Source organism: Aythya marila, assembly GCF_965140915.1.
Source record: "Aythya marila genome assembly, chromosome: 4".
NCBI classification, from domain to species: Eukaryota; Metazoa; Chordata; class Aves; order Anseriformes; family Anatidae; genus Aythya; species Aythya marila.
This window is the reverse complement of record NC_139045.1, coordinates 50127602-50142428: the sequence shown is the minus strand read 5'-3', so window position 1 is coordinate 50142428 and position 14827 is coordinate 50127602. Positions and strand designations below refer to the sequence as shown.

Here is a 14827-nt window from a genome sequence, read left to right as displayed (position 1 = left end):
GAGAAACTACTTTTTTTCAGTCAAACATGAATCAAGTTAGAAAAATTCTTTTATATGAAAAATGTCAAAATATTCTCTATAGGTTATCATTCTATATGAAAGCTATTCATATCCAAGCATCATGCACATTAGTTCATGAATAAATTAAATAAAAATGCCTTTTATTTTATACCACAGGGTGCCAGAGCTGCCAATAAGCAGCCTGTGTTTCCAGTATGCCAGATAGGGCATTGAATTTCACAACTGGCTCTAGATGTTTTCCACTAGTGAGAAACAGCAAGCATCCACTGTGTGCTTTTCTGCAATTTATACAGTTTACTGTCACAGAGATATAAATTCTGACATAAAAACTATGGAAGAATAATCAGTCAGACACTAGTCTAGCATATTCTTTTCTAGCATTATGAAATACTAACTATATCATTTTAGTCTGAAACTTGAAAGTTTCAGAAGTCAGCAACCTCTTCCAGTTTGATCTAAAAGTTCAATTACCTAGATTTATTGAGGCTTTTGAAAAGTTCAGCCACCTATAATTTGTCCAAATATAACAGGCATACTTATATCATACCTTGTATTCAGTAGGTATACCAATATGCATGAAACCTGGGTTTCTAACATCCTGTTGTTTTTTCAGAAGTATACCTCATTCTATGCTGAGAACTAGTGTAACCAATTACTGATATGCTAGTCATTTATTGAGTATTGCTAGCTACTCTCATTGCTCAGTGTACAACCACTTACCATCCTTATACATTTACACTACAGCCTCTTATCTTACTTGTTACTGTGAATGACATGAAGACAAAATTATTATATTCCTAGCTCATAGGATGTTCAACCTGTATGATATCAAAGGCATAACACATATAGTTACAACATCCCTCTAAGCTAAAAGGACAGTTTTATTCCCATTTCACAAATGGGAAGCTGAAGCATGGGAAAAAAAAAAATGCTTCCAATTTGTAGAGGCCCGTGATACTTAATTTTTCAGTATATTTAGCATACGTTTATTTCATATAATCAAAACACTGTTCCCAGTGGCTTTCACTACAGTAACTTGCCCAGGAGCCCATAGGAACATATGGAGCTAGAGACTTGTGGATAGTGTTCAGTTTTTCCAGAAAGTGCTCAGCTACCTTTAAGAAAACACTATCCTTCTTTATCTATTTTGTCACCACAGCCATTACAAATGTTCCCACAAGCAAGGATACATATTGCACAACAGCCTCCTTTACTTCATTAACCCTCAAAACATGCCCTAACAGATGCAGAGGAATTCACTAGAAAAATGACTTGATCTAATTATTAAAGGATAGATTTCTGTGCATATTCAGAAAGTGCAGGGAGATATAAGCCAGGCTATACAGATATTAACTGTAGCATTAACTAACATTCAAAGATATACTGTATAAGTAACTTCAATGACTTTTTAAACTCATATGTATAACCTCACTTTTTTAAAAAGAAATGAAAAATGGTTCTTATCATTTAGTTCTTATCATATCATTTCTTCCTGCCTGTTGTCACCCAAAAGTCATTAACAAAATTGAAACCTACTGATGGACAGTACAAGCTTCTGCCACATAGGCTCACAGGATTATGAATATCAGCAGTAAAGTCTCAAATGCCAGCAAGATCTTGAACTCTAGCAATGGGGCCAATAGGAAAAAAGAGTCAGTCTTGTTGCTGCCAGGTCTAATCTCATCTATATTGCATCTAGAGAACAGAGCAGCAGCTCTGGGGAAAAGGAAAAGCCGTGTATTTAGATAGGCTTCCAGGGACTTTTATTCCCAAAAGTCTAAGAAGCCTCTAGCAGATGTATACGAACCCAACCTTTTGAAAAATTTAAATCTTGATCAGCTCTGGACTCACTTTTACAGCAAGGAAAAAGAAGAAATGTTTAAAATTTGTCTGTTTATTGAGTTCCTGCTCCAAATACCAAACCTATTATTACTAGAGCAAGGAGAAAGTCAGCAGAACATTTTTAAAGGGTCTATTATTTTTCTCCTGCATTCTTTCCCTTGAAACAGCTCATAATTTTTAATGTAATATAAAACAGCCTCAAATCAATACAAGTATTATAAAAAATAAAGTAAATAAAAATAATAATTAAAAAAAAAAATCAGCAAATACGCCAAAGCAGTTAAAGCATGACAAAACTATACCCTCCTGACAATCAGGCCTTATCACAGTAATGTGAACTAACATAACAACAGAACCAGAAACAACAATTTCATCCCAGAGCTTATGCTATAGAATTAAATAATACGTTATTAAATAGGAACTCTTGAACATGGTATAAAAGTTGAGAATGGAAACATACATTGCTTTCCTTTTTCTTGGTATGGTGAGAAGCATACCCTTTCCATTGTGTCATTTTCAGTTTGGTTGTGAAATTGAGAACACTTGAGGAATTCTGGCCAAGAAGCGTTTACCATCCCCAGGACAGGTTCACACCCTTCTTTTGCTGCCTCGCAAAATGTCCTGCACGGCAAGAGGCTTTGACTGGAGAAAAGAGACAGAGAACGAAGATAAAAAGGATTATCACTCTTGCAGATAGCAAAAAATTTTATATTTTTTTTTAAGAAAAAAAAAAAAAAAAAAGTAGCAATTAATTCTTTTGAAAAATTTGACTTTCTACAGAGCTGCACCAAAAGGGTACATAAAAACTAGTCACTGAAAGTAACATCAGCTCTGGCTTTCAGGCTACATTTAAGCCCCTGTCAAGCTCAGAACTGTTTCTAAGTCCAAATTTGCACAAGCTGATTTTAAACAACAGTTTAAGCAATGCAATAGTGCACTGACACAAGAGAAGAGATTGCTTTCTCATCCTCTCCTTCTTTCCCCAAACTGTGCAGATGTACCCACTCAGACTTTTGTCAAGCACTTTCATGAGCTGATAAAAAATCATTAACTCGGAAAAAAACGTATATGTTTTTGATTGGGTAAGCTTTCTAACAACTTTGGTGTGCTGAATCTGCTCATGGAGAGAACCAACAACTGTTTTACAAGTCAGTAAAAATTGCTAGGAATCTATTAATATGCTAACTGTACATCTGGACAAGGACAAAAACAGTAAAGTTACCAGGATTACAGCTGATACAATGCTAGCCAAGTTAGTCAAGATTTGAGCAGACAAGAAATTTCAAAGCAGCCTCAGCCAAGTTAGATGATATGTGGCAGACATAATTTACAATAGACTACTGCAGCATAATGCACACAGGAAGGAATATCTGAATCTCAACACACACAGTTCTCTGCTTTACTGCCAGCTACCACCTGAAAAATATTCTTGTGGACAAGAAAAGCTCTTGCACAACCAGTGTTAATCTTAGCTATAAAGAACTGCTCAATGCCTTTCTCAGCAGCAGTCAGCTCTATCTGTGCGAGCACATTATTACTGCTGTCAAACAGACTAACCTAAGCTGTTGCTGGAGCACAGTGGAGGCAAGCCTCTCAGTAAGCAAGTGCAAAAGCAGGTGCAATTGCATCTGAAAGACCCATAACACAGCTCAAATGAGACACATTGCCTGCCCATGCAAACACTTAATCTATATGACTGTTACATATAGAACAACATGTAAGACAAATATCCACTGGCTGGAAAGTGGAAGCACTAACGTGACTAGATGGTGGCACCCAATAAATAAACCTGTTCTCACTGTATAAATAACTAAACTCCAACTTGACAGTATCGCATAACCTCTAGAGAAAAAAATCATATTATAGACATCAATGAATTAGGAAGAAAAGAGGCCTAGATATATAGCAGGAAAAACAAGACCTCTGAGTGGACTTTGTCAGAAGACTATGTCAGCCTTCTGGCTGAGGTAACTGAAATAAGGCATGTAAATGTCATAAAAGGTCTCTCAATAATACCTAATGCCTTATCACTACATTTTCTCATTGTGTGGATATCTCCCTAGGATTCACTTTAGTGCTCTTTGCATTTCTTAAAATATTCTAAAACAAAATTACCAGTGAAAGACAGGGAAGCTAATATACATTTATAATTTATGAATTAATAGTCAAGAGCAGAAATTGCATAAAAATCGTAAGAAAAAAAATAATTAATCTCAGTCACATTTAAAACAGTTCAAATTTTCTCAGGCATTATTAGAGTTGGAACACATATTCCTGAGAATATAATGAAAAATGTACCTCTGGCTCTGAAATAAAAGTAAAAATAAAAAATTAAAAAAATGAAACATTATTAGATGTTGCTGGCTTTATTTTATTAAAAAACTATTATATAAATTGTAATTTTTTATTTAACTTGAAATCAATGTTTTGTCATTCAGAAAACACGAATAATGACTTCCTAACATATCTGTTTAAAATGTGATTTGCATATTGTTTTTATTCATTTTCTTATCCAATTTAGAAATATGGCTGCAAGAGCCTACTGTCTTCACTGATTTTAGGGTCATCTGCTGATAGTATCAACAGCCCTGTAAATAAAAGATAATTAGACTGTTACTTGTACCTAAACAATTACATTTTTCCATCATAATCATGAGCTGCCACAACTGTTACCACAGCTGATTTTCTTATCACAACAAATTCTGGAGAGATTGCATACAGAAAGTGATGTAGTTAGAGTGAATTTCATCTAAACAAATATTACATTGCCCATGAAGGTTATTTGTCACCAAATTTTGAAAGGAAAAAACACTGCTTCAAGTGGAAAATGTCAACTCTTGATGGAAGTAGCAACATTTACAGAGACCTAGAATACATTTAATTAAATATGCCTCCCTTACAAAACCAGCTGATGCATTCAGAAATGCTTTACTCAAACAAGTCCATGGAACCCAAGGGTGCTGAGAGAACTGGCCAGTGCTCTTGCAAGGCCAGTCTTTGGAAGGTCATGGAAATCAAGGGAGGTTGCTCATGACTGGAAAACAGCAAGTGTTGCACCCATCTTCAAAAACAGGGCCAAAAATACCAAGCTGGGTATCTTCAAGATGGTCAGCCTTAATTTAGTCCCTACAAAAATCATGGAGCAAGTCCTCCTTGAACACGCTTCTGGTCACAGCAAGATGATGATGACTTGGAAATGTCAGCATAAATTTGTCATAGGTTGTCAGCATGGCATTTGTCAGGGCTGACCAACCTGATTTTTATGATAAAATAACTAGATGTGTAATACTGGGATTGTCCTGTACAACATATTTATTAAGGGCCTAGAGCTGATGACCAAGTGCATTCTTGTAAAGTTTGCAGATGACACTAAAATGAGGAAAGTAATCAAAATGCTTGATGGCAGAGTTGCCATTCAGAGGTACCTGGACAGGCTGGAGGAATGGGCCAGCCAGAACATCATGAAATTCAACCAGGATGAGTGCAAATTCCTGCATTTTGGAAGAAAGAATTCACTATAATGATACAGGTTAGATACTTACTTTCTGGGGAGAAGCTTTGCTGGGGCCTTGGTAGAAAGCAAGCTGGGCATAAAGCCAGCAGCGCAGCCTTGCAACAGAGGGCCAACAGGGCTCCAGTAGGTTGAGCAACCTCAGGGCCTGAGGACCTATGGGGAGGCTGTTGAATCAAGTTCGCAGTGGTGGATGATAGGGACATGAGAGGCAGGTGGCTTCAGTTGAAAAAAGAGATCCTCTTCAAGGAATTAAATTGTCTAGCCAATAATCCAGTATTCAGTATTCTTTTTTTTTTTTTTTTTTTTTTTGACATTTCAGAAATAAAAACACAAACACACATACACATGCATGCATACAGGCATTCAAATTATCATTTTTGCTTTCTTTAAGTAGATTATAGTAAGTTTAATCATTAATGAAAGCTGTCATATTTGAAATAGTTTATTGCAAAAATAAAAAAGCATGAGAATGAATCCTCACCATTCTTTATTGTGAGGATAAACAGTTGCCTCAGAGTTTGAGAAGGAACAAAATGCTGTTTCCAGAAATAAATCAATCTGTCACAGACTTGCATCTTGGGAATCATTTTCAAACTGCATTTCATCCTGTGTCTTCACATCCAGGCCACATTTAGATCCCATATGCCTCATATAATGTATCATACAATCATAAAACAGTTTGGGTTAGAAGGGACCTTAAATATCATCTAATTCCAACCCATTAGATCAGGTTTTCCAGGGCCCCATCCAGCCTGACCTTGAAAAATTCCAGGGATGGGGCATTCACAGCTTCCCTGGACAACCTGTTCTAGTGCCTCACCACACCCATAGGAAAGAATTTCTTCCTTATATCTAATTCAAATCTACCCTCTTTCAGTTTAAAGTCATTACCCTTTGTCCCATTACTACAATCCCTGATAAAGAGTCCTGTTTTCTCCTGCATACCTACACTAATGAAATTTTCAACACAACTTGTTGCAGTTTATATCTAAATTACTGCAAAACCTTTTGGGCTTTTGCAAGTACAATTTGCTTCATTCATACATGTACCCATTCATAATGAAAAAGATCTTTGTCCAAGTATACTACTTAAATTGTATTTCTCTTTGTATCTGAATCATGGTTCTACCTCCTCACCCCAAAAACATTGCTAGAATTCCACATTCAGACATGAATAAGTGGCTTGAATTGAATAAGTCTTCAGTACCCAAGTTTCCTTACTTACTCTAGTGTTTTATTTTACAGTAATAGAAAAAACACAGTACCGTTAGCAACTGTGTGATAAGATGGCGGTAAACCCTACAGACAGGGAATAAAAAGCTGCCAGAGGTGCCTGACTACCCATGCTAATGTGGAGAAATCAGTGAAAAGCAAAATACTCACTTGTATTCTGACATCAGTGTGGTTGCTTTCATCTGCTTAGTATCTAACAGAAGGAATGTTCTGCCATTGTTGTTGCTGAGTTTATTACATACAGTAGCTGGAACCACTGATTCAAAATAGATACCTTTAGCAATATATTCCCCAAATAACTTTAGATAAGTTTACACAATACTAGATGCTCTTTATGTACTCTTTATAATTGAAATGATCAGATACAAGACAACAGCCTTTATCTCTACAACTGCTGTTTCTTTGCAGCTCCCTTGTTGGCAGCTTACTTGTTGCCTGGAAATAAGCACATATATTCTAAAATAGAATAAATTTCTAAATTTTAGAATAAATTTCTAAAATTTCACCACCAGATTATGGTGTGTTGAAAGACACAGAATTCAACACTAGAAAGCACATAGTTGGTTGTGTACAAACCCAAGGACAAATGGTCCCTCTTACTGACAGGAAGAGCTGCTGCTTATTAGTTCTGCACCTTGTACTGTCAAATTAAAGGTTTACTATGGGACCTGAAATGTTTCTTCAGATAAAGACATTCCAAAATACTCTTCTTTTTTACACAGAATCTATTTTGATAAGGAGAGAAAGTGCACAGCAAGAGCACCACAGTAGCCATCACTGCCTCTTGACTGGGGCTTGAGAAACTCCCTAAATGAAGGGCATTTGACAAGGCAAGTGACTGGAAACAGTCATTTAGGGCTTTGGACTTTGTTAGCTTTTCATTTTTAATTAATTCACTTATTCAAGAAGTTTTATTAACTGAGTTACATTTGGGCAAAGGTATTAACTGATTTAACTGAGGCTCCTAAACATAGAAAGCACCAGAAAAAATAAAAATAATAATAATAAAAAAAAATTACTTCCTATGGAGGGTGATTAAGCTCCAAAAATATCTCTAAAAACCTGTAAAATGCCACATAGCTAAAATGGAGTATCGATTTACCTATTTTCTGATGTTAGCCATTTAATTTATTCAGACTGATGCTGAGTTAACTTCTCATTTACTTTCTAAGAAAACACACAATACACTATAAAATTATATTACACTGAAAAGTAACATAAGCAGTGATTCTGTCTCATTAGCTTTAAATTACTCCCACTGGTCCAATGGAGCATACATGATGACCTCACATTGTAATGGAAAGCAGTATGTTTTGCTGACTTGCTTTTTCAAGGAAATGATAGTGGGGTCATTAATTGAATTTAACAAGCCTGTGACTGAGAACTACTTGAGCTAACCATGGCTAAACAAATTTATGCTGTTGTTATGATTTGTACAAGTGTGACTGTCATTTTAAAAATAAAAATAAACAGCTCTTGAGGACTTTCAGATGAAGTTTTATACACATGTGAACTATTCAGTTTGATCTCTGTATTCCTTAACCCATATCTAAATCATTAACTTCCTAAGCATCCCCTGTAGCTATTGCCTGATATACAGCCATCAGGTAAGAGTAGTACAAGTATGTAAATTTCTGCAAATGTAACTATAGCAAAGTTCAATATACATGTATGGTTCATTTTTTCCAAAGGTGTTTCAACATACTGATTAGTCATTGAAATTTTACAAATAGATTAAAAATATTAAAATATAACTCTGTACAATTATATTTACCCATATAAACAGCAGTTTAAAAGTTTCTAAATATGTTAGAGATGAGTAATCTGTTCAGTAGGTTCATCTGCATATTAAATAATTTTCATTTATATGAAAGAAAAACAAACATACAAACAAACACACACACACACAAAAAAAAAAAAAAAAAAAAAAAAAAAAAACACCACAAATGTAAGTTCACCTCACTTGCTTAGTTTAGGTAATCCTCCACCTAAACATTTATAGTGTATATGTTTGGATATATACACAGAACAACAATAATTTCAAAATTAATAGGATTCTAAAAGACAATTGCATACTGATTTTAAAAAGCTAAGGAGAATTTATAGAAGCTTTGACAAACCAGAAGATATTGGATTACCCAGCAATTACTGCAATATTTGGCCCAGTTTCAATATTCAGTCATGTGTGCTCTATAAATTAAACTTTTCTGGATAATGATCAAGTTTAGTATGGACATGTTGCTTAATCTACTGAAGGATGAAAAGATGATTAAAAATCTCCATCTTGATTAGTCTTTATTTACTGCTACTCAGAGACCAATTATTTTAAAAATAAACAGGCAGGTCTATGGCTCTCTTACCATAATTTATCTGGTGCCAGCAGCAGGCATGGACAGAGGCAATGTATTAAGGTGCAGTCCTGCTCTTCAGGATATTTATGGAATAAAATCTCACTGAAGGTGCAGTTTGATGAAAGAACAGATATGTGACATTTTTAACTCTATGGGTATTTCCCCACTCTTAGAAGTTCATACCTCAAAAATGCTGAGTTGGAGAAAAACAAGTACAGAAAGAGGATAAAACTGATTCTTTCAGCAATACTGCCAAATTATTGCAATTTGAAATCTAATATGTGGTCCAGAACATTGTCACCAGAGAGGTTGTGGAACCTCTGGAAATGGCCCTGAGCAATCTGATCTATCTTTAAAGTTGGGCCTGATCTAAATAGAGGTTGCAGAAGAGCTCCAGAGGGGCCATCCCACCTGCATGATCCTGTGACTAACTTGCCTGTGCTGCTCAGCCTGCAGGTAGAGTGGTGCTTTACCACTGCAGGCTCCAGCAGAGGAACAATTACTTCTCACAGGAGAGGCAAAAGTACAAAAAATTTAGTATGTCTTTCTAGCTGAACTCTCATTACTTTTTTTTTTTTTTTTTACTGCTGATAGTTTAAAAGGTATTTGTTAATAACATGAGCATTAAAAGAGATTAAGCATGAGCTGAAAAGCACATGAATTCTCAGAGTATCCTTTAAACACTGTTCAATCCAAAACCTTTTTGTTTATTAACTTCTGCACAAATGGTGTACTCATACCTACTAGAGGGGTTATGGTAGAGATAAAATGTTCCCTCAACTACATGTTTGTGGTTTTGAGTCCACATGCAAAAGTCTCACAGGGAACTACCAGTCTTAATTCTCCCACGATGTTTGTGAAAATACAAAGTTTTACTGAAAGCTCATGTGTTACAGTTACTCCAATTTATTAAAAGAAATAGATCTCTTTTTGTAAAAACAAAGTCTGTTTCTCTATAATAAATTGTCAAATAAATATTAACAAAAGGCCATGTTCACTTTATGATTTGTTGTAAATAATAATTTCAATTACTTGAATGATCACTATTTATTTATCTGTAATAACATATTGTATGCATTAGAGAAAGACCTGTGATCCCTAGTCAACAAACCAGCTTAGAGACCAGACACTACAGCTTATAATAGACAATACATACAGAAAATCATTAGGCCAACCAGGCTGGTGGCAATCAATCAGTAAAATATGCATTCATAAAATAACCAGTCCTCCTGATTTCCTCTTCTGCCTCCTTCCCTTAACTCCCCTGGGCAGTGTTGTGAAATATGTTTTCAAAGGGACATTCCCATGCCCAGACTGTTCTGAAAAATATTTCTCAGCTTGATAAACTTTTAACTCTGTTCCATCCTTAACTCCTCCCAACACACTTTGACAGAAGATTATTTTGTGATTTGGGAAAGTTTTCATGGTCAGTACATTAGACCTGTGGAGAGAGTGAAACACTGCAGACAGATTTGATGGTGCCTGCTGTGGTAAAAGTTAGCCTCACACCCACTGAACCACCAACATCATTTTGGTCAATGCAGGATGCCATTGTCTATCTCTAGATTACTTTTCTAGCTTTTAATTTTTAAATTAATTTCTTAAGTAATCACTTTCTGTACATCAAGTTGTCCTCCACAAACTATACATATCAGTAGTTGTGTACAGCCACTGTGTATGGGCAGGAAAATGATGGTTCTCTGAATGGGTGAAAACATTCTCTCCAGCTTTTAATTTCTGACCAGCTTTCCCTATATATTCCCTGATCTGTCCTTCCCCTACACTGCATCTGCCATCTACTGGCACATTACTGTAAAAGAGTTTGAGATGAGAGACTATTTCAGACCCTTTTATGTAAGAGCCTGCAACCTGGCTCCAGTGCCACCCCCAGTTGCCAGGAGGGTCAATGCCACGGAGAGTCTTTCATGAGCCCTCCAACACTGGCTGAGCCATGCCCCAATGGAAAACTTTTCAGAGTTCACTGTCACTCTCTTGTCAACACAGAACATGCGAGCTACAATTTTTCAGACTTGTAAGCCCAAATTTGGGGGTTAATTTCTATCCATAGATCTTTATAAAAACAATAAATGGCAGACGTTACCCCAAAGTAAATAAATTTTCCATTCTACATCCCTTATCTTAGCCTGCAAGAGCCATGATACAGAGCTTACCACTTATGAGAGCAACCTCCCTGCCAAATTTCAAGTTCCAATACTCAAACACTTGAAGATACTGGAAAATCCTGGTGATGATAGAAATGCTTTAATAAGCAAATCACCTTTTTTTCCTGTTTGTGCCCAGGGCAGATATGAGGCATTAAAATTGTAACTGGTGCATTTATTTTTTTTTATTTAATTATACACATCTCGGGTAACAGTCTTCTATGAAAACGTGTCAATGAACTTTAAATATAGGCATTTTGATCAATCCCACATTATTACCTGTACTTTCCCTTGCACCCTCTAGAAGGACGAACTTCATGTTTCTCACCTCTATGCTGTCTCAGCCTTGGATGAAGTAACAATGTGTCCTAAGATGAGTACCACATGTTGACTTCAAGGTCTGAGTTCTGAAGGACAATGCCAATTGTAGTCTTCTCATTAGCACATTTTTTTTTCTGCCTTATATGAAACAATTACACAATACTAATGAAATAACTCATAAAGGGCAGAATTATGAGTAATACAAGCTGCACTGAGAAGAAAGCTGTTATAAATATGCAACACTGATTTAAACTACATTATAACAGTTGTGACATTATATTTCTTTATTTTAAAGTTTCTTCATGTGTTTCTTGGCAATATGGTCAATGTCAATCTTTCAGACATGTGTGAGTATTCCTTTCTTTGAAGTCATATATAAACCAGCTGGTCCTCAACTCAATGTCTCATTTGTATCTCATGAAGAACATGTTCTGGTTGTGTGACAGTAAAAATAACATTTTCTTTCTTGATCAATTAGTTTTAATCAGAGCAGGAGTTGGGGCTTGAGGGTGTGTTTTCTTGTAATTCATGTTGTAACTCATTTCCCTGTGCAATGTCACTTTCTGAATCTGCATGTTGTAGATTTTATTTTTTCATATACATCCATTTATTACTTTTTAAATTTTCTGTTTGAACTAAAAGTTGATTTATTGTCCTTTTATTTAGAAAAATAATTCAGGTATGTTCAGCACAGTTAGTGCAACATGGTTTCAACCACGACTGTTTCAACCACAACTTTGTATTTGACGTCTGTTATTGTACATAAATATTTCCAAAAGTACACAGATACTGTTTAGTGCTTTTTGACAGATATTTTAAACAGTGTTGCTACTTTGAATCTCTCCCCTGTGCATTATACCTGCCAGCCATTTCACTTTCTTCTTGCAGTAAGTCAGTTCTATTTCACCTCGAATTAGTGCATAGTCAGTTTGAGGATGGACTGGCCATGAAACTGGTTTGTACATTGTACAGGCAACACATTATTAAATATTTCTCTTAATACATGGCATATCAACCATCTGCCATTAGCAACTCTATCCTCAACAGTTTACTTCTGAAAGAATTAGACCATGCCATTACAATTATTATAACAATTGGTGAAGTTACAGCTACCAGAAGGCATATTGACTGCTACAAAGGGCCTAAGGAGAGAAAAAAAAATAATAAATGTATGCAGTTGTTATATTTGTCTAAGCTTTCTCAGGTAACATACCCTGTGTGTCCTTCAAATTTTGTGCTAAACAGTACAAGTTACATTAATTTACTTTATAGAATGCTTTAAATCAGCAATGAAGGACACAAAATTGAATAACACTGGCAGAGCACATTATCTGTGTGGGCAAGCATTCACAACTTTATCGCACTCTTTCTTTCTAATTTTTGTTTTCATTACTTGTTCATTAGCTGAATCTCCAAGGTTGTGTGGTCACAATTGTGCTTACATGAACCACAACTAGATTTTAAAACTGAGGGCTGGATTATTACTTGGTTATCTGTTTATAGAAAGATTTTAAGACAGTGTGTTTTCTTGTACTTAATCAGCCCATCAGGTTCCTGAGGGCTTAAAAACAAGATATGGCAACATCTAAAACAAAACATGTGATTTCAAACATTCTGCTTAGAAAGCACTTCATCCACTGAAAACCACTTCTGATTTACTCATGATATGAAAGTTGAAGTCTTCTGTTTCACGGCTGATGAACAGAGTAGATGGATCTCTTTGACAGAAAACTATTGTCAAAAATCTAGCTGGAATAATCTCTTTGAGTCACGTTAACTGCTCTAAAGAGCCACCAACGAAAAGAAAGCATATAAAAAGGATGAAGCCATTCCCATGGTGTATAAAGAGGCAGACTGCAAACTCAAGAAATGTCTGGTAGCTACTTTATAAACATCTGAAAACAGCCTCCACCAACATGCTTGGATCATGGCATGAAAAATGATGATAGAGCCAGGAGAAAGAAGTAAAAAGACAAATCTGTGGGGAGTAGGAGGAAATCATCCCACCTTTTTCCTCAGAGCACTGTTACTTTATTGTCATCAATTCTGTAGCTGAACACTTTAAACTGGGTATCAGTAATTCAAATTAAACCAGTGCAAATTTGATAGGGATTCTGACAAGGGATTCTAAATGATTCTAAATAAACCAGAAGGGTTTGTCAATACAGTTACTTCAAAAGTGACTCTGAAACTGCGTCTTCAGAAGCAATGAAATTTAAATATTTCTTACAAGCTGTAGAATTGCAAAATTTTGCAACTATAATTTCACATCTTTGCACAAATACATTACAAAAAGCTAGTGTAGCAGCAGTGTCACAGGTTACCTATCAGACTGCTTACCCAGAGCTCCTAACAGCTGCTATTTTGTCTTGACATATTTATGTGATTTTCTTACCAAAATTAGGTAGATTAAAGCAAGACTAAAACATGCCAGTGTAGGATTACCTATCAAAACATAAAAATATTCATACACAGTTCATAAAAAAATGAACACATTATGGACTTTGAAAAGTAGAAATTGACTTAAATGTATGCTGATAGTTTCCTACTCAAAGCCTTAAAAGAAAAATTCTCATCTACACGAACAAGTTCTATGTGAATGTGTTAACATTTGCTAATAAATACTCTAAAAGTATCTATCAATTCTAAGAAATACTTTTATAGTCTTGTTGTTTTTAAGATTCTAATTGTGCACTACAATAAAAGAAAAGCAAATAAAAATCAATTTCACTGTAAACAGGAGGAACAAAGAGCATTAATAAGCTTAGAGTGCAGTTGACAAAGGCAAGAGAAGGAAAATAGCCCTGTCACTGATCATATCCATGTGTTACACAAAACATGATAGAGATCCCTTGCTCTGTGAATTTTGATTCTTTTCCATATTCTAAGAAGACTTGAAAGAAATTTTCTTCATTTCAAATTTGTTTTAAACTGTTGTCAGCTTTTAATAAAAGACACCATGCATTTCTGGATTTGTTTTCCGGACGTAATATTACATCCTAGTTTATGTCCATATTGAAAATGAAACATTCAACTTTGTCCCTTTTTACAAATTACAGAAAATCAATGAAGACAATGAACACACAAACACACACACACACACAAAATCCACTGAGCTATTTCCCACTATCCTTGCCTCTTCAAAGGATATTTTTTCTATTAACCTAATTATTAACCTAATTTTCACTGTTAATTTCCCCACAACCCTAACATATCATGCAGCCTCCTTTGGCTTTCAGTGACTCTCTAGCTGACTACTCTTATTGTACCATGGAGGTTACTGCACACCAAAAAATTTGTACATACAGATACTGACATGACAAACTCCTTTTCAAGAGAGAGAGTCAGAAAATCAGAGAAAAACATCCTCTCTTCATTAAACA

General features: G+C 35.4%; 1 protein-coding gene across 6 annotated transcripts in view; it reads right to left on the bottom strand.

Annotated features, from left to right (window-relative positions):
* Window positions 1–14827, bottom strand: part of CORIN (corin, serine peptidase) — a 144862-nt gene that overhangs the window by 83467 nt on the left and 46568 nt on the right. For all 6 annotated transcript variants that reach the window (XM_082760360.1, XM_082760359.1, XM_082760358.1 and 3 more), the window contains exon 5: window positions 2324–2505. In XM_082760360.1, the coding sequence (XP_082616486.1) occupies window positions 2324–2505 (182 nt within the window). The remainder of the gene's footprint in view (window positions 1–2323; window positions 2506–14827) is intronic.